The sequence below is a fragment of the Aspergillus homomorphus genome (assembly GCF_003184865.1).
Source record: "Aspergillus homomorphus CBS 101889 unplaced genomic scaffold BO97scaffold_7, whole genome shotgun sequence".
In the NCBI taxonomy this organism is placed as follows: domain Eukaryota; kingdom Fungi; phylum Ascomycota; class Eurotiomycetes; order Eurotiales; family Aspergillaceae; genus Aspergillus; species Aspergillus homomorphus.
In genome coordinates, this window is record NW_020291893.1 from 220,322 (window position 1) to 237,961 (window position 17,640).

General features: G+C 53.0%; 5 protein-coding genes across 5 annotated transcripts; 2 read left to right on the forward strand and 3 right to left on the reverse strand.

The window, feature by feature from the left end:
• Positions 1-4,393: 4,393 nt before the first annotated feature.
• Positions 4,394-5,276, forward strand: BO97DRAFT_339860 (Mpv17/PMP22 family protein; the record flags this gene model as incomplete). The annotated part of the gene is made up of 4 exons (XM_025691571.1): positions 4,394-4,498; positions 4,592-4,846; positions 4,905-5,171; positions 5,220-5,276. 4 exons carry the CDS (start codon positions 4,394-4,396, stop codon positions 5,274-5,276), a joined length of 684 nt encoding a protein of 227 aa, XP_025553963.1.
• A 403-nt stretch (positions 5,277-5,679) lies between these two features.
• BO97DRAFT_403864 (defective in cullin neddylation 1 family protein) lies at positions 5,680-7,573 on the reverse strand (the record flags this gene model as incomplete). Its single annotated transcript, XM_025694832.1, has 6 exons — positions 7,512-7,573; positions 7,279-7,414; positions 7,135-7,178; positions 6,473-6,543; positions 6,249-6,423; positions 5,680-6,142 (listed from the first exon to the last, which is right to left on the reverse strand). Coding segments are annotated over exons 2-6 (806 nt in total), but the record flags the coding sequence as incomplete, so codon positions are not given.
• A 311-nt stretch (positions 7,574-7,884) lies between these two features.
• Positions 7,885-9,120, reverse strand: BO97DRAFT_385744 (ribosome biosynthesis protein NIP7). The gene is made up of 6 exons (XM_025693495.1): positions 8,971-9,120; positions 8,660-8,889; positions 8,515-8,604; positions 8,314-8,406; positions 8,147-8,248; positions 7,885-8,089 (listed from the first exon to the last, which is right to left on the reverse strand). Exons 1-6 carry the CDS (start codon positions 8,987-8,989, stop codon positions 8,066-8,068), a joined length of 558 nt encoding a protein of 185 aa, XP_025553965.1. The 5' UTR covers positions 8,990-9,120; the 3' UTR covers positions 7,885-8,065.
• A 153-nt stretch (positions 9,121-9,273) lies between these two features.
• Positions 9,274-11,415, forward strand: BO97DRAFT_403866 (nuclear export protein Noc3). The gene has a single exon (XM_025694833.1). The coding sequence runs from the start codon at positions 9,296-9,298 to the stop codon at positions 11,363-11,365; it is 2,070 nt and encodes a 689-aa protein (XP_025553966.1). The 5' UTR covers positions 9,274-9,295; the 3' UTR covers positions 11,366-11,415.
• Positions 11,416-12,039: 624 nt separating this feature from the next.
• BO97DRAFT_412117 (uncharacterized protein) lies at positions 12,040-16,132 on the reverse strand (the record flags this gene model as incomplete). Its single annotated transcript, XM_025696220.1, has 2 exons — positions 12,040-15,983; positions 16,024-16,132. The coding sequence occupies 2 exons, from the start codon at positions 16,130-16,132 to the stop codon at positions 12,040-12,042; spliced, it is 4,053 nt and encodes a 1,350-aa protein (XP_025553967.1).
• Positions 16,133-17,640: the final 1,508 nt, after the last annotated feature.

Sequence of the window (17,640 nt, forward strand, 5' to 3'; positions counted from 1 at the left end):
GCCGTCCGGGCGCCATGGGAAACGGACTCGGTCCCCGGGGCCCACGGGGCGAGAGGTCGATTCCTGCGGCGTCGCGTGAAGCTTGTAGTTTACTTCTCAGTTTGAGCATCTCACGGTTCAATGTGAGTACCATACCGCTCGCGACTCGGTTGGTATTCTGCGGAGCTACCACGGGATTTCCTGGCCCTGGCGTGGTGATTCCACCTCCCGAGGACGAGGGAAGAGGTGGCAGTGGGCGCGGCGGGAGCAAGTGGCTTCCTGTGGGCGGATAGAAGCCTTCGTTGGAGGGGTGTGCGAAGGGGCCGTGGAAGTTGTTCGTAATTCCTGTTGCGGGGTAAGAGGGGAGGATGTTTGTAGTTATGAATGTACGGGTTGTTGGTCTTGAGGTTGAAGATGGTAGATTAGTGTTGGGATTGGGTGCACGGGTGGTTGTTTGCGAGCTAGAATCAGGTGCGGAAGTTCTGGCGTTTGTACTCAGGAACAGCGGCAGATGGACGGTTGATCTCGCCGCGGGAGGAGATTCTCTGGCTTGGCTGGGTGTTGTATCGTCTGTGGACTCGGAGCCACGATTACTGGTCCTGGACAGGAACGAAGGCAAACTGGTCCATGACCTGGATGCAGGATTGAGTGTTCTGAGTTCGGTTGAGGTCGAGTTTCCTGTGGTCTCAGATCCACGATTGCCGGCTCTCGATAGAAACGAGGACAAATTGGTCCACGATCTAGCTGCAGGAGTAGATGTTCTAGACTCGCTAGAGCTTGGATGATCGATCGACTCGGAAACACGACTGCTGCTCCTCGACAGAATCGAAGGCAGGCGAACGAGAGATCTAGATCCCGCGTTAGCTGTTGTCGGTGGGTATGTCGGCAGGCACGCATTGGATCTAGACGCAGGGCCGGATCTTCTCGATGCATCTGATATCGTCGCTAGATTGGACCTCGTCGATGTATCCGATGTGGTTGCTGGATTTGACGTCACTGCGGCATTGAGTGGCAGGTTACCCGTGGACGAGGACGCATGACTGTTCTGTGTCGATGCATGAGGAGGAAGATGTGGAGTCGACGCCGAAGCTGTCGCTGAAAGGTACGACGGCAGATGAGATGTGGATTGCCCCGTTGTCAAGCCACGATATGTGGTCACCGTGGGCCTAGAAAAGAGCGACTCAGTCGCGTAGAACCGAGGCAGTGGATCTGGTGTCGGCGACGGGTTAGGACGCAAGCCTAAATTAGAAACCGTCCTTGCACTGACAGGCTCTCGGTCCCGCAGATCGAACGCACACGGCACCGGACAGCTGGGCTTGCAGATTCCATCGAGGCTCTGCCAAGTTCGTTCTAGAAGTCTAGACGAGCAACGTTGACAAGCTCGATAAGTACATCGAGGTAGGGGCTTGGGCGGATCAGCACCTTGAGTATTAGACTCTCCGCCCTGGGTGGAAAGCAGGCCGTGAAAGGTAGGGCTGGATTCGTGTGGAATGTTTTGCTGAGCATCCTGTTGAATATCCTCGATTTGCTCGACCTGGCCAGTCTGGTAGTCGTCGTGGTGGTCCTGCACCTGACTCACATCGACGTGCTCTGTATGCTCGATATGCACCACAATACTTGTCATGTCACCCTCACTACGATCATAATCCTGTTCCTGTTGAGCAGCTGCGGTAGACTGGGCGGTGGAAGACACATCATTGACGTTCGGGTACGCAGTCTGCTCAACATCCTCTATATGCTGAGTGTAGAAGGAATCATCGTCATGATCTGTGTCCTGGGCTTGCTCAGTTCCACGTGTAATGTGCATTTGAGGGAAAACGGTGAGCACATTCTCCCGATAAAACTTGATCTGTGCCTCACGGGCCCGACGAAATACGTTGAGCTTCTGAAAAATGAGTGTTTCTCTCTCGGCCAAGGTATATTCCCCAGCTTTAATGGCGGCAGCGACCGATGGGCTCATCATCTCATCCGGTCTGGGTTCATTCGGGCCACCGATTTCAGGCGTGTCGACAGCACATTGGTACAACCAACCCAGCGCGGGCACCCGGCCGCAAGTATCGCATGCTTCGTACTGATCGATGACAGGCTGCCGGACAACCTTGCCATGCTTGCAGCCATCGTTTCCCTTGGGCTCTTCAAATTCGTCGTAAACGGAATGGTAAAACAAGGGTTCTCTCAAGTCACCTGTCGGTGCAAGGATCCCTCCGTACTGAGCTCGATCGAAAGGGTAAGAAGCGTTTGTGTGAGCATGATTGGCTTCAGAACTGGTTGCATCAGTCTGAGTATGACTACGTTCTGCGGAAGATGGTTCGGCTCCAACGGTGTCCCCCTCTGTTGAGTCGGGAGTCCGGTCTGTTCCCGGTTCGGTCCATAACCCTATCACAACCGTCTCGGAGCTTGATGTACAGTCAGTCTGGATGCGATCACAATCTACGGAACATGAAGGACTCGTTTGGGCGTGAGCATACCTTGAAGTTTGACCTCGATTTGTGACACGATCTGCGGACTGTATACCTCTTTCAAAGTCCGTAGCTGTCCATGGCCCTTGAACTTGTAGAGGGTCGGCTCCTGCAAGATTTGTATGGCCAGACTCTGAACCATGGCCGTTCTCCTCAACCGAGGCAGGACTTGACTGCAAAGAGATCTGCTCGATCGGTGTCTCGCTTCTAGACACGCGGTTAGTCTCGACTGACTCATTCTCTGCAGAGTAGTGAAGCTTAGGGTCTTGAACTTACGAGTCAGCCATGGTCTGGGATGAACGAAGACCAGAAAGCTCTTCCGTATCTCCAGCTCGACCATCCATCTCAAATGATAGCCTCTGTCTAGTAAGGTTTTTTCACACAGCCCACGACCTACGTCTCGTTCCGTGGTGAGCCCAGGGTGGAGTCGTGAAAACAGGATTCACAGGACGTGTCTGCTCTTTCTAGCCAGAAGAAATCCCCAAAGGGGATGTTATCTATCTGTTGAGACAAGAACGCTAGATGGGAAATGAACAGAAGGCACAGATGATATGAACACGGTGAACAGGAGAAAACAAGAGAGGTCAGACAGCAACATGGCAGGCTGCGCAGGTTCGTGTTCATCTCAGCACGTAACAGGGCCCAGGGTAACAGGAAATCGTCGGGGCAGCCATTGATTTCGTTGAGAGGATGATGTCGTCGTGCTGGACTTGACGACAAATCGAAAAGCGGAGCCTTGCGCAAGCAGATCCTGAACAGTAGTTCACAGAGGAGCGATATAGCGCTATTCCATCGATGGGATAGACCGTAGAAGCGCAACAGCATGCCATACTTAACCGGTGAACCGGTGATCGATACTGAGATACAAAAGAAGTAGAATTGCAAGTTTCCAATTTCTTGATAAAATCTATTAGAATTGAACTAGTATATCTACCTGCCTCTCTGTTAGTGACAACCTGAGGTCTGGATAGAGAGTGTACAATACAGATCTATTTTGTGCAGGGGACAGTTTTGGTGGTGAGTATCAGCTCCAACTGCACTTATCCGAAATAGGCCAGGTTTTCCGAGCCTGCCCTGCCTTTCGCTGCCATCACATATCAATCCAGAGGCAACGTGAGTTCGAAGACGCTCTCTGTACTTGTCTTCCTGACAGCAATAAATTTGAACCTGAAGTAGTATACATGACAGAAACATAATTGCAGGGGAGGTGGTTAAAAGCACAGTCGACTAGGAGATAAGCGGTGGTTGGGAAGAGAGAGAGAGAGAGATAGAGAGAAGCGAGGAATCGGAGGTGACCGAGGGCGGGATTATGGACTAAACAGGTATAAAGTTGACGCGATGGCCATTCATTTGCCGGCCTCGTGGCCGAACTTCCAGCTCTCTCTCTCTCTCTCTCTCTCTTCCCCAGCTTTGGGTTGCTTGTCTCTCTTTCTCTCCCTCTAGTTATAATAATCTGGGGTTTTCTCTTTGCATCTTTTCTGTCAGTCTCCCTTATTGTTACCGGACAAGCAATTGAGTGGGAGTGTGTGCTGGTGCCAATCAATTGCTGTAGCCTCGGTAAGTCTTACTCCCTCAACCTTGAACTTCCAGCCTCCTCTTCTCTCCCTCCATCTTCTCCTCCACTTCAACCCGACCCGTAAACAAACCCACCCCTGGTCCGTCCGTTCTCTCCTGTGCGCGGGACACCCATCCGACCATCTTTCTTCCCCCCCAGTCTGTCCAACTTACCCACTCTCACCACACCTTATTCCATCCGCAACCTTCCTTTGCTTTTAATGTCCATTGCGAGTTCAGTCCCCCGTTTCTAACTCCAATTCCATCTCCGATCGCATTAGATCACCGTGCTATCTCTCCGCAATCGTCATCATCATCGTTATCTCGGATCTGCGATCGCTCAACCACCCATCTAGATCTCGCGCGCTTAATCTCCCTCCCTCGATCTATCAGCAGCAACCATGTCCGCCAAATTCCAAGATGAGGCCGCCACCTCCCTGCGGAAAGACACAAAAGAATTGGTCCACAAAGTCGGTGAGCGACTGACCGGAGGAGGTTATCTCACTGTACGTTGGCTCTGAATGTCGATTCGATGTCTCGGCTGTCGCTGACTGGCACCCTCTCTCGGCCGACTATAGCTCTACCTCCGCCAACTGCAGCAGAACCCGCTGCGCACCAAGATGTTGACGTCCGGTGTGCTGTCGGGTCTGCAGGAGATCCTGGCGTCCTGGATCGCACACGATGTCAGCAAGAACGGCCACTACCTCAGCCCGCGGGTGCCCAAGATGGTGCTGTACGGCATGTTCATCAGCGCGCCGCTGGGCCACTTCCTCATCGGGATTCTGCAAAAGGTGTTCGCGGGCCGGACCAGCCTGAAGGCCAAGGTGCTGCAGATCCTGGCCAGCAACCTGCTCGTGAGTGCTCTACTTTACTGGGGAGGTTGATACGCCCGATCGCTAACTCCATACCCAGGTCTCCCCCATTCAAAACGCCGTGTACCTGACCAGTATGGCGGTCATCGCCGGGGCGCGCACCATTCACCAGGTCCGCGCCACCGTGCGGGCGGGCTTCATGCCCGTCATGAAGGTCAGCTGGGTGACCTCGCCGATCGCGCTGGCCTTCGCGCAGAAGTTCCTGCCGGAGCACACCTGGGTGCCGTTCTTCAACATCGTCGGCTTCGTCATCGGCACCTACGTCAACACGCACACGAAGAAGAAGCGTCTCGAAGCGCTGCGAAAGGTGAGCTCGCCAGTTCCTTCAGTCGTAAACAGCTCTAACGAAGTCCAGCGTTACGACCAACGTCGTGGCCCCGGCAGCGAGTACGACAAGGGCGACTACCGGTAAACCACTGTAAATATCATAACTTCCCCCACCCATGACCATCGCTGGTCGATCCGGGCAATGCGGCCAATATACCCATGATGATCGAGAAGAGAACGGCCAGATGACCACTCCTACCCTCTATGCCCCCCCCCTTCAAATGATTTAATTTATGTTATGTCCCTTCGTGGCTCTGTGAAGACGAAGTCGGCTCCGTCTGCTTGCTATGATGAATTACATATTTACGCAGTATATTGCCATTCTTCTCAATATGGAAGCCTTCCCTTCACAGTCCAGCATGGTAGGAGTAGCTGCTCCTAACCAAGTACCCGGCCACCACTGAATCTTACTCTACAGTAGAGCCGCAGTAAACTGAATAAAATTCCATTCATCATAATAATCATCCCCCAATAATCCCCTCCCAGAATCCACATTCGCGCAAGCGTAAAATCAACTACTCAACCTCCATCTCCCCCCCGCCACCCCTCCGCTTCGCAACCACAAACTCCACAAACTCATCGATTACCCCCGGCCACGCGCCATCTGCACTCCACCAGCCCAACCCCTCATCCTCGCCCGTCTTCCGCATAAACACCTCGACCTGCTCCCACAGATCCTTATTGACGGGCCGCCGGCCGCGCGCCTCCAGGAACTCCAGCCACCAGTCCAGCCACGGCGAGGCGGCCGAGCGCCACGCCACGCCGCCGTGGTCCGGCGTGAAGAACAGCCGCCACTGCTCCGCCGCGATGTCGAACTGCAGGTTCCGCTGCCCGGGCATCCGGCACAGCAGGAACGTGTACCGGTACACGCGCCGGAAGAGGTCCGGTTGGATCGGGAGCCGCGCGCGTAGCTCCGCGGCGTGGGCGGTCATTTTGGGGAGGGTGTCGGCTCTTTTTTTTCGGGTGGTTAGTGGGGGATTTGTGGGAGTGCCGGGAGGGGGGGGTGGGTTCTGGGATTGAGGGTCGGATACTGCGGGACACAGGGGGGGCAACTCACCCGACTGCTCTCCACCCATTTAAAAATCCTTCGCGCGTGAATTCGCCCATCGATGGCGATTGCACGAGCTCGGCGATCGCTAGGCAGGTTACTTCGTCGAGCTGCACGGAGACGTCGCCCAGGTATTTCATTACGCCTTCGATGCCGATTCCGTCCGGGTTGTCGGTTGGGGAGTCTGATAAGGGTAAGTTTAGGGTCTGCGGGTTTGGGGATGAAGGATGTACCTCTGTAGCTGTCGAAGATCTTGTTAATCGCACTGGTGCTTCCCCCCGCTCCGGCGGGGCTTTGGAAGTATCTGATGAAGAGGTGGTTAGTGATGATGACTGGAGTTGGAGGATTGAGTTGTGAGATGTGAGGTAGGTTCCGCGGGTGCTAGCTAGGCTGAGGTCTCATGGCTGAGGTTGATGCTCTGCCGTATCTGGGCTTTATAGTAAATATCCCAGGGGGAAACAGGCAGAAAGCAGGTCTTGAATCATGGACCAAATAATGCCAGACGGCTCGCTTGGCAAGATGAAGTAGAAGTGAGGCTCGCTAGCCAGCACTAGCTCGTAGAGCCCAGCATATAACTCCAGACATGTCAACATGGCCTTGCTGCTTTGAGCTTGGCGATTCAACTTCATGCGCCAGACTCGTAAAAGGCGCAGTGCCCCCAGAACCAAGCCGTTGAGCCGCAAGCTCAACCAGGCAAAGGTCAAGTTCGTCTTGAAGATGGGCGAGGGATCATGGCCTTGGATCGACCTCAAAAGATACTTGCAACCCAGCCTAGTACACGCCAGGCAGCCCCGCCGTCGACGTGAATGGTCAGGTGACCAAGTGCCGGATAATGGCAGATAGAAGTAAAAGCCATATCCATGGCAGAAATTGAGGAAAAAAAGCATGCACCTACGTATCGATAGCCTCTTCAAGGTTCCATCGTGCTGCTTTCAAGAACTATACCCAACCAGACCGTTAGCCACATACCACGCACGTGATAACAAGACTCAAGCCACGAGATCGACCCAAAGCACAACAAACACAAAGCTAAACTTACCTTGGCAGCTGCCGTGTCTTTCGCTTGCGTGAAACTGATAAACTGTGCTATTTGCTGCTTCTGCAGACTCGAGTAAGGCGGCATGATGGTGGGGGTGGACGCAGCGGCGGGATGGATGGAGTGTTGACGGGAAGTTCTGCGCGGAAAGCTCAAGTCGTCAGAATAGATGGCACACGGATCCCGCACCGCGTAAGCTTGACTTGTTGAAAGATAGGTGGGAAGGGCGGACGAACACTGCACTGCACCAAATTACGGATTCCCGGATGGGTTGGTTCCTAGCGGGCTTGATTTGTCGTGATGGGCGGAGATCTTCATTTCGCCGATTTGGCCGGTGGTTTTCCGCTGACTGAGATGTCCGTGCACGTGCCCCGCATCGGATGCTGCTGCTTGATCGCGGCTCTCTACCTTATAACAACCATGTTGCATGGGCTTTATCATGATTGTCTCCAGGAAATGGTCATCATTAGATCTGCTATCGCATGATAGTTATGTACGCCATCCCATGGGGCTGCGCATAGCATGTAGCAACCCAGCCAAAATACGCGAGGTAAGCTACAAGGACTACATGATTACAGCAATCATTGAATGCTTGACCAATAATAATATCATCTCATACGTCCGATATAGTACAAGGCTAGACATCAGAATAAAGACTTTTCTAGATAAACAACCAGTCGAATAAACAGATAGATCGGTAGATAGATGACGACTCCAAAACTCCTGCGAGAATCCCAAGGTATCTATAAAAATAACCCCATGATCGATTCCGCGTATGCAACACTTTTCTTCAAGTCGCGAAAAGAGTATCTTCCTGTTGAACGGGTCAGTAATCGGCCACAGATTACAGATTCGGAAAAAGCAAGCTCACCTCTCTCAGATACTCTCCACAATCTGCCTGGCGGAAGACAACGATCGCCGTAGGCTCGAGCTTCCGTGCCTCAGCAGTCGACCGAGCAGTGACGCCGAATCCCTACACCCTCTAATTAGCTATCCATGCCACAAAAGCCAGCCGGCTTCTCAAGATATCATTCTTACCAAGGGCGTGTCGTTCTGGTCGAGCACAACAACTCCAGCGTGCTCCGGGCAGTCGTCGGACCATCTGCCTACGTGCGCCTTGACGACGTTTCCCTATCGAAGAGGTTAGCATTGTCTCATCGTCATCGACTGCCCCCATCGGCAAGCGCGAGCGTCCACGCTCCCTTTTCCTTTCCAATTCCAACCTCGGGAATAACTTACTCCGTACAAGAACGGCGCGACACCGTTCGGCTTGATCCATACCTTGAACCGGGCGTGGGGCGAGATGACGTCCAGCGCGGTGATGTGAAGCTAGCAACGTTAGCAAAACCAGTCCAAGAGCCTCCAGTGACCATCGAGCCCTTACTCTCATCTTGCCAGTCTTAGTGAGCTTTCCAATCGCAGTACCCATCGAAAGCAAATAATCGCGAGGAATGGAGGTCGCCAGGTTGGCCAGGGACAGCGGGACGTAGTAGATGCGGCTTCCGATCATGCGGAACACATAGCGGTCATTGTCTTCGGAGCCGGCCGTGATCAAGTTCGCGATCGACCTTCCGCAGTAGGCACTGAGCTTCTCGAAGAGCGTCTTCGTTTCCTCTATAGCCTCGAAGTTAGAGATCTGACTAGTCGAGTGATGATTGCGAGAGCTGTAGCCAAAGTGTTTGGTGGAGAACGAACCTTCAGTGAGTTGACGCATGATGAACTGTGGTCTGAGTACGACTCGATGTACCTATGACAGACAATTCCACGATATTCTCAAACAAAGCACTCCGACAAAAAAAAAACAAAAGGAACTTTGACAGAGTATCAGAAAAAGCAATCGTGAAGTCAAAAAAGCTCCGCGGAAACAAAAATTCTAGGCGGTGGGACCCGACGGAGTAGGCGGTGGGGGAGCGGTACCTTTTAACGCCGATGTCTTGGCACCAGGAGAAAAAAAGTTTCGGACGGCCAACCTGCGCGCAAAGATTCCCCCAAGCAGAAGACCATTTTGGACATTCAAAAAATGGCTCCTGGACGCACGACGAAACGCAGACGGGTCAGTCCCCCTGTGGACGAGGATACTGCGTCCTCGCGACCTTCCGGCGCCGCCATTGGCGACTTCTACAATCAAGCCGCCGAATGGGACCTCGAACAGGACTATGAGCGCCGACCCCGCAAAACCGGCAAGAAGGACAAGGAGCGCACTCGATTGCCTATTAAGACAGCAGAGGGATTTCAGACGTTGGAGGAGCCTGAGCCTGAAGCCGAGGAGTCCGACAGCTTTCTCGGAACGGACGATGATGAGGACGAGGAGATGGCTGATACTGTCGCGGACGAGGAGGAGGACGAGGAGGAAGTGAAGGAAGAAGCGCCCAAGATCCCTTTGAAGGTGCAGATCATCCAAGCAAAGGAAGAGCTTGCTAGGTTGGCCACGTTGATCAATGAAGATCCCGAGGAGCATATCTCGTCGTTCAAGGCCATGGCGGAGATGGTGGACTCCGGCAAGCACGTCGCAATCCAGAAGCTCGCCCTCGCCTCGCAAGCAGCCGTCTACAAGGATGTCATTCCCGGGTACCGAATTCGCCCTCTCACCGACCAGGACATGACCGGCAAGGTCTCCAAGGAAGTGCGCAAACTCCGCAGCTACGAGCAAACCCTCCTCTCGAACTACAAGCATTATATTGGAAAGCTGGTGGAAATCACGAAACCCAATAAGAAAGATGTTGCTCCCGTTGATGCAGGATTGAAGACCATCGCAATCAACTGCGCATGCAACCTACTCCTTGCCGTACCGCACTTCAACTTCCGTACCGAGCTGCTCAAGATCCTCATCAATCGTCTGGCCCGGAGACAGGTCGACGCTGATTTCGTCAAGTGCCGTGAGACACTGGAGGATGTCTTCCAGAAAGATCAGGATGGAGTTGTTTCGCTGGAAGCCGTCCGTTTGCTTTCGAAGCTGATGAAGGCGAAGGAGTTTAGAGTCCACGAAAGTGTTCTCGATACGTTCCTCAGCCTCCGTCTCCTCTCCGAATTCGCTCACAAGGCTTCCAGGGACCGAATCGAGCGTGAACCTGAAGAGGAAACCTTCAACGGCAAGAAGCCCAAGCAAAAACGGGAATTCCGCACCAAGAAGGAGCGCAAGATCCAGAAGGAAAGGAAGGCGGTCGAGAAGGATATGAAAGAGGCCGATGCTCTGGTTTCGCATGAAGAGCGAGACAAGAACCAAGCAGAGACCCTCAAGCTTGTGTTCGGAGTTTACTTCCGCATTCTGAAGCTCCGCATTCCTACCCTCATGGGCCCTGTGCTCGAAGGTCTTGCCAAATACGCTCACCTGATCAATCAGGATTTCTTTGGTGATTTGCTCGAAGCCCTGAAGGATCTGATTGCGCACGCCGATAGAGATGAGGAAGAGAAAAACAACGAAGAGGCGGAAGATGATGACACGCAGCCTTCGAGCACCCGAGACGCCCATCGTGAGGCCCTTCTGTGTACTGTCACGGCGTTCGCTCTTTTGGAAGGACAAGACGCCAGCAAAGCTGCCGCCAACCTTCATCTGGATTTGAGCTACTTTGTCAAACACCTCTACCGCTCCCTCTACACCCTCTCCATCAACCCCGACGTCGAATATAACCCTGACAAGTCCTTGCGCCTCCCGGATCCAGACTCCCACGCAGCCAACAACGTGTACCGACCCAGGAAGAAGGTCAACTTCCAGACTCCCACCGTCCTCCTCCTTCGCTGCCTCCACTCCACCCTCATTTCTCGCGCACATGGCAACCCGCCCCCCGTCCGACTTGGCGGTTTCGCCAAGCGTCTCATGACCTCTTCCCTGCAGCTGCCCGAGAAGTCGGCCCTTGCAACGCTGTCCCTGATGAACCAGGTAGCCAGACACAACGCGCGCCGCATCGCTTCATTATGGCACAGTGAGGAGCGCAGGGGTGATGGTGTCTTCAACCCCTACGCTACCGACATCGAAACCACCAACGTCTTCGCGGGCACGGTATGGGAAGGTGAGCTGCTGCGCAACCACTACTGTCCTCAAATCCGCGACGCCGCGTTGGACATCGAGAAGATGATTATGACGCGGAATTAGGCTGTTGTTCTCTCTTGTTTGTCCCTTCTAGCGTGTGTGTAAATTCTTAGGCTCATAAAAAATCAGCGGGTTGCGACCGTCTGTAATGTCCATACTACTTTTTAAAGAGCAAATCTGTCTCTTCTGAGGCCAAACTCTCCTCACTACTTTTCATCGAAAAAGAGAAGTTTTGACTCTTTTGAGACCAAATTTATTGTTTATGAAGCTATGACAAGCTTAGATCAACCCGGTAGTTGTGGTGCAGGAACAGAAAAAGAACAAAGAACACGTGAGAAATCCCGAAATCATCCCCCAACACCTTGCTCAGTCTCCTTGGTATCATATCATGTCTCATAACTCATTTTTCCCTCATGATCCAGCCATCTCATAACGCCTTTTTCCCCCGAAAACAAAGGCGAGCCAAAGGACAAGCAATGCGCCTCTCCAGCGACCATGGGTGTGAGTAAGGGTGGTCTTCCCCGCACATTGCCGTCACTTCGACTTCGCTCGTCCGCCCACAGTTGTATCACAATGAAAGAAACAACAGAGAAGCGACAGAAAGCAACAACAGATTCTTCAAATGAAACAACAGAAATACAAAAGAAAACTTTGGGTGATCCTCTCATGAAGTAGATGTGAGCCAAGTCAGGTCGAGATGCCCTTGACTGGCCAGTGAGAGCGAACTCCGCGCCATATCAGACCAAATCATCGTCTTCGGGCACATAGATAGATGCATCGCGGTTACGCTTGCCTCTAGCCTGATCCATGTGGGGTGCGTCCTCCGTCTTGACAAGGCCATCGTGGTAAGCCTGCAGGAAGGGAGGCAGGTCCTTTGGCGGCGGAAGCTCCACGGGCATCCTGGGAGGCTTGGGCGCAGTGATAACCGCGTACGGATCGTTGTCAAACATGCCCGGACGATAGTCAGGGATGACATCGGCGATGCCGTGGGGATCGCAGTAGCTCCGGAAGGTGGTGGCGACGTCCATCCGCTCCCATCGGCCCGACGGGGTCCGTTCGATCTTGCGCGTTGTGGGTGTAACTTCTCGTCTCTCCATCATGCCCACCGGAGCCTTGTTTGCATGGGGTAATGGCGGTGCGATTTCCTTCCTCTCTGTGAAGGCCGGCGTGGGCGTAACCCTGGATGCTTCAGGTGTGATCTTCAGCTTCTCCGGGACGCTTTTCTTGGCTTTGAGGCTGGGTGCTTTAGGAGAGAACCTTTTTTTCTTCTCCAGAACACTCTTCGTGGCCCTGAGATTGGGTGCTGGAGGTGCGCTCTCTATCTTCTCTGGGGCGCTTCTCGTTGTCTTGACGCTGGAAGGCGGCCCCTTTGGTTCGGTCTCCAGTTCCCTCAAGTCGCCCGTCGGTGTGTGAACTTTGGACCCGTACTCCATGACCTCAGGGCTGTAGTCCAGATCCAGGAGTCTGGCGCTTTTGCTCGGTCTGGGTCCCTGCTGCAACTTGGCTTTCAGGCCTGGAGGGTAGTCGGTCAGATAACTGTGGTATCTGCTTGAGGTCCACTTTTCCGAGTAATAGAGAGCAGCAGGCGTCATCACATCTGCTCCAGTCCGAGAGTGATCTGTGTCAAGCACCGGCGGGGCGCTGAGGGGCTCTGGACGAGTAGCGTTTTCTGCACGAAGTCTCTCAATTGCTTTGAGGTACTGGTTCCCGAATTTACTGCCGCCGACAACATTCGGATCATCGATTGGGCTGTGCGAATCCGGGCGAGGAAGGTTCTCGCCCATCTGCATGATGTCCTCCCAATGAGCAAGAGGGTTGATCTTCATGTGTTCATCAATGGCCTGAACAAGTTGACGCTCGCCAGAGCTGCGGAGTGCTGGGTGGATGTCTCGCGGATCTTTGATAAGAGTTTGTCGAGAATGTGCTGATGAAGGAGTTTTTGGCGCAGACGGGGTTGGGGGTGTCTCTTGCGCAGGCGGAGATGGAGGGATCCCTTGTGCAGAAGGTGATGGAGAAGCTTCTTGCACAGGCGTTGCCGAATGGTCAGATTTGACGTCCTTCGCAGCTGGCTCAGTCTTTATCTTGATCTGAGGCCTGCGCTTAAGTGCGTTGCTCTCCGTAGTAGCATTGGCGTCAGCATTGCGAGAACGAGCAAACCCCCAGATCTCTTTAAGGTCCGGTCGTCTCATTGTTGCGGCAATGTGAGGTTCCAGATTGGGATAGTCGGCAGGGTTCACGGCTTCGCCGTTGGAATGACCGGTGGAAGGAGAACTAGCCAACGCTTTGTTTGACTCCTGCACCACATCCCGTTTAACACGCTTCTCCAGAGTGCATTCACTCACTTTCTCGACAAGCAGGTCTCCGGAAAGCCGCGGAATCTCCTGGCTGCTGGTTCGTGTCGCTGTGCCGATATTCACAGGCTCTGCGCTTCCTAACACGGTCAAGCTTTCCTTTTGCTTCCCCTCGTCCTGCTTTCTCTCCTGAAACTCTTCCTCATTTTTTCCCTCCTCCTGCTTCTCTCCCTCCTGCTTCTCCTCCCTAATTGTTGGCTTTGTCGCTTGCAACTCCAACTTCAACACACTTCTCCCACTAAGACGAGCCCTTCTTCTCATCGAACCTCTTCTTGACTCGCTAAGACCAGATTTGACATCATCTGGGCCCTGCAGCCCAGTACAGGGTTTTCCTTCCTGTACTGGGCTGTGGGGACCGTCAGTGTTGATCTTTAGACCGTGTATCTCCATTGTCAACTTCCGAACCTCATCACGAACCAGGGTACTGAGCCTGGACTCCATGGCCCGCACTTCTTGTCGCACGGAATCTACCTGTGCGTTCATGTCCTTCACCATCCGCTGAGTTTGACTGAGTATCTCAGCCTGCATGATCGTCTTAGAGTTGATCAACCGAGCGATGTCTGACATCTCATCCACCTGCTTCATCATACGGTCCAGGTTCCAGTTCTTGTTATCTTCGAACGACTTGTTGAGTCTACTGGCAGCCTTATCGACATGATAATGCATTTCCGCCATGTGCGAGGCGAGCTGGTTTCCTATCGACACTGTGTTCTGGTACTGGGGATCTGGCGGGGCAGGGGCGTAACCACCGCGAGTGACGATGTCGGGGTCATGACAGTCCTGTATTTGCATGCCGAAGTACTCGCTTCCTTGACCACCAAATAGCGGGTTTGGGTACAATGAAGTGTCTGAAGCTGCCGTGGAATCATCCTCGGCGAGCGCAATGTGAGGGCTCAACACACTGTATCGTACCGGCTGGCGAGTACGACATGCCTCTGTCTCAGTGTGACTTTGTGGGTGTTCAAGATCTCTGAGGTCCAATTCGAAAGGAGAGGATGCACGTGAGATTCCGTATAATGAAGGCGAGTAGGATTGCGCAGGCTCGCAACTTGAGGGACGCACTGCAACTCCTTTCGACCCGTCGATGATGAGCGACTCATATTCAAGCCTCGTGGACTGACGCTGTCGAGTCTTGGCTTCGATTCCTTCACTGGACGGGAGGACGGAAGCTCTCTTCGACCCGTCAATGATGAGCGGCTTGTATTCACGCTTGTCGCTTTCAGATTGTCGAATCGTTGCAACTGAAGTGTTTCTGGAATGATGACCGTTCATTCTCTTCGACCCATCAACGACGAGTGGTTTATACTCGGACTTGTCGCAGGGGTTCTGTCGATTTGTTGCAGCTGAAGTGTTTCTGGAATGACGGCCATTCATTGCCTTCGATCCATCAATGACGAGCGATTTGTACTCAGCCGGCTTACTGGGCTCAGGATCGCAAATGCTTACCACCTTGAACTGGTGGGCGGACACGTTGATTGACCCATCGACTACCACGGGCTTGTACTGAGCAACCGTGCTGGTTCTGTGTTGCTGGGTGGTAACTACCTGATATCGTTCACTCGGCTTATTGATCATCGGCGGTACATATTCAGCAGCCTGGCCGGTCATACTTTGACTACTATCCACGTGAGACTGTTCGGCCTGCGGGCTGCCGTCGATACCACCAGATGATGATTGCAAGGTGGAGGGATTACTCTCACGAGTGGGGCCTGTCCATGTGCACGGTTTGTGGTTTTTGGGGTATTGAGCTCTCCAGATACCCAGATTGGGATATTTGGGGTTCGGTGGAGTCTTCACCTCAGGTGGAGGACGCCAGGTCCCATTCGCCTTTGCGATTCCCTCCTCGATATCTTTGCGCCATCCGGGGCTGACCTCGTCGAGATAATCTTCCACTCTGACCCAGTGCGAGGGGTCGGCAGGTGGTTTGTGTCCCAGCAAGTGTAAGTCTTTGAAGGACAGTTTGGACCGCAGTATCTTGGCGCGCACCATCTGCAGGACAGTTTGCCTATCTTCGGGCTCCCAGTAACTGAACTCGGGCCCAGGATCGCCCTTTGCCTTCTCGGATTTCTTGAAACGTCGAATGGGGTCAGTGAAAGAACGTTTCGCCTTCGGGGTAAATGGCTCGTCGTCTGTGCCTGGGGTGCTCGGAAACGAGATGGACGGTGCTTCATCGGAGATGCGAACACGCTTGGGTTTGGGCATGGGGATGGCGAGCTCGCCGTCAAGGTTCAGCTTCCCAAAGTTGCTCGGCTTTTTCAACGACGATGCGAGCGTGGTGCCAGTGAACGTGGTAGTGATGGAAGTCTTTATTGAGGTGGCTATTTGGTTGACTATCAGTGGTGCAGTTGATATCGCGAGCAAACGACATACCTTTTGCAGTCTCTGTGCTAGTTCTGCTATCGCCGTTTCCTTGTTGCTCTTGCAGTGCTTTTTCACGGGCCTTCTTGATGGCCCACGCATTGCCATCCAAGGGAGACATGGTGGGCGGTTGACGTGCTTGAAGCACGGTTGGACGACGACTACCAAGACACACAACAGTCAGTTCCCTGCTACGCATCGACCAAGGAAAAGGAGGCTAACAGCAGGACAGGTACTCACTTGAGATTGCACGAGAATGATGTGTTTTATCCACACGGGGACGATGATTTCTCTCGCTTTGTGTTTCGAAACAGCAGGAACAGTCGCTTCCCAGAGCCTAGATGTGATGATCAACCATGTCAGTATCGATGGCCAGTCCTCAGGTACTCAGGGCTGGCTGGCTGGACGATGATCGAGATCACAAACCTTCGTCTGCTATGTGAAGCAGATGTTTAGCTTGGAAGCGATCGATGAATGGAAAGATGGATTTTGGTGTTGACTTTGGCTGTTATGAGAAACACCACAAGTCAGAAGACGTCAGGTTGAACGCGAAACACACATCAACAGTTTCTTGAACTCGATATTATCCGGTTCTCGTCTTGTTTCTCGTGTGATGCCTTCTTCACCTCACCAGGGAAAGTTACATAGGAAAAAGGATGGTCAAGCACTTACCTTCTTGCGGGATGGGACGTGAGTGTTGATGGTTGTTCAGGTCTGTGATCTGTGTGAACAAAGATCCACCAAGTGAGGTTTTATGTGAGAGACAGAACGCGGGATAGAGACGTGATAACGCGAGGACAGAGAGCGAGGTTGAGACCGCGATCGAACCAGACGGAGCTCGACTGAAGTGAATGAATAACACAAAGACTGTGTGTTGGGTTTACAAGAGTGGACACCGACCACCAGGCTTTGCGTGAATGCCTTCATGTTCATGTTACCAGTGAATCTACAGAAAATACAAACTACGGGTATCCGGGTGGTATGAGCCTTGACCAGTCTACAGGTTTCTTTCTCGTAGTTTTTCTATATTCTGTTTTGGGGGGAAGCATCGTGGGAGATCAGGGCCTTGTTGGTGGTGGAAGCGAACTGTGAAGACGTGAATGTGATTCCCACTTTCTGAGGGACCTGGGGAAAACTTTGGGGAAACCTGGGGAGCAACCGGGGAGAGAGACGGTGTGCATTTGACCAGCTTCAAAGAAAATGTGGAGTCTGCCAGACAAGGATCAATCTCTACTACGCGGTGCGGTTGATATGGTTTCTGTGAGGACGAAGTCATGATTGTAGGAAGTGTATGGAGGAGACAGTCAATACAGAACCTTCTTGACGTCAGGATTCCATTTCGAGGTATGTTTCCAAGTCAGTGCAGAGCACTGCAATCCAATCCGACTACAACATCGTTCGAAAGTCCAAGGCGTGCCATGCACAGTTGTCTGGGAGAGACAAGCACAGCTACCCCAGCGCCAGCGCCAGCGCCTCCGAAGAATCATACACTAACTACATCTACTTACACTGCTAACGCAAGTACATATAGTACATAGCCCGAAAGCAAGATCAACGAAGCAAGTACATTTCCAGCATGAACAAGGATCCCTCAGAGAGTATCCCTACACCATACAAAACTATCTCTCA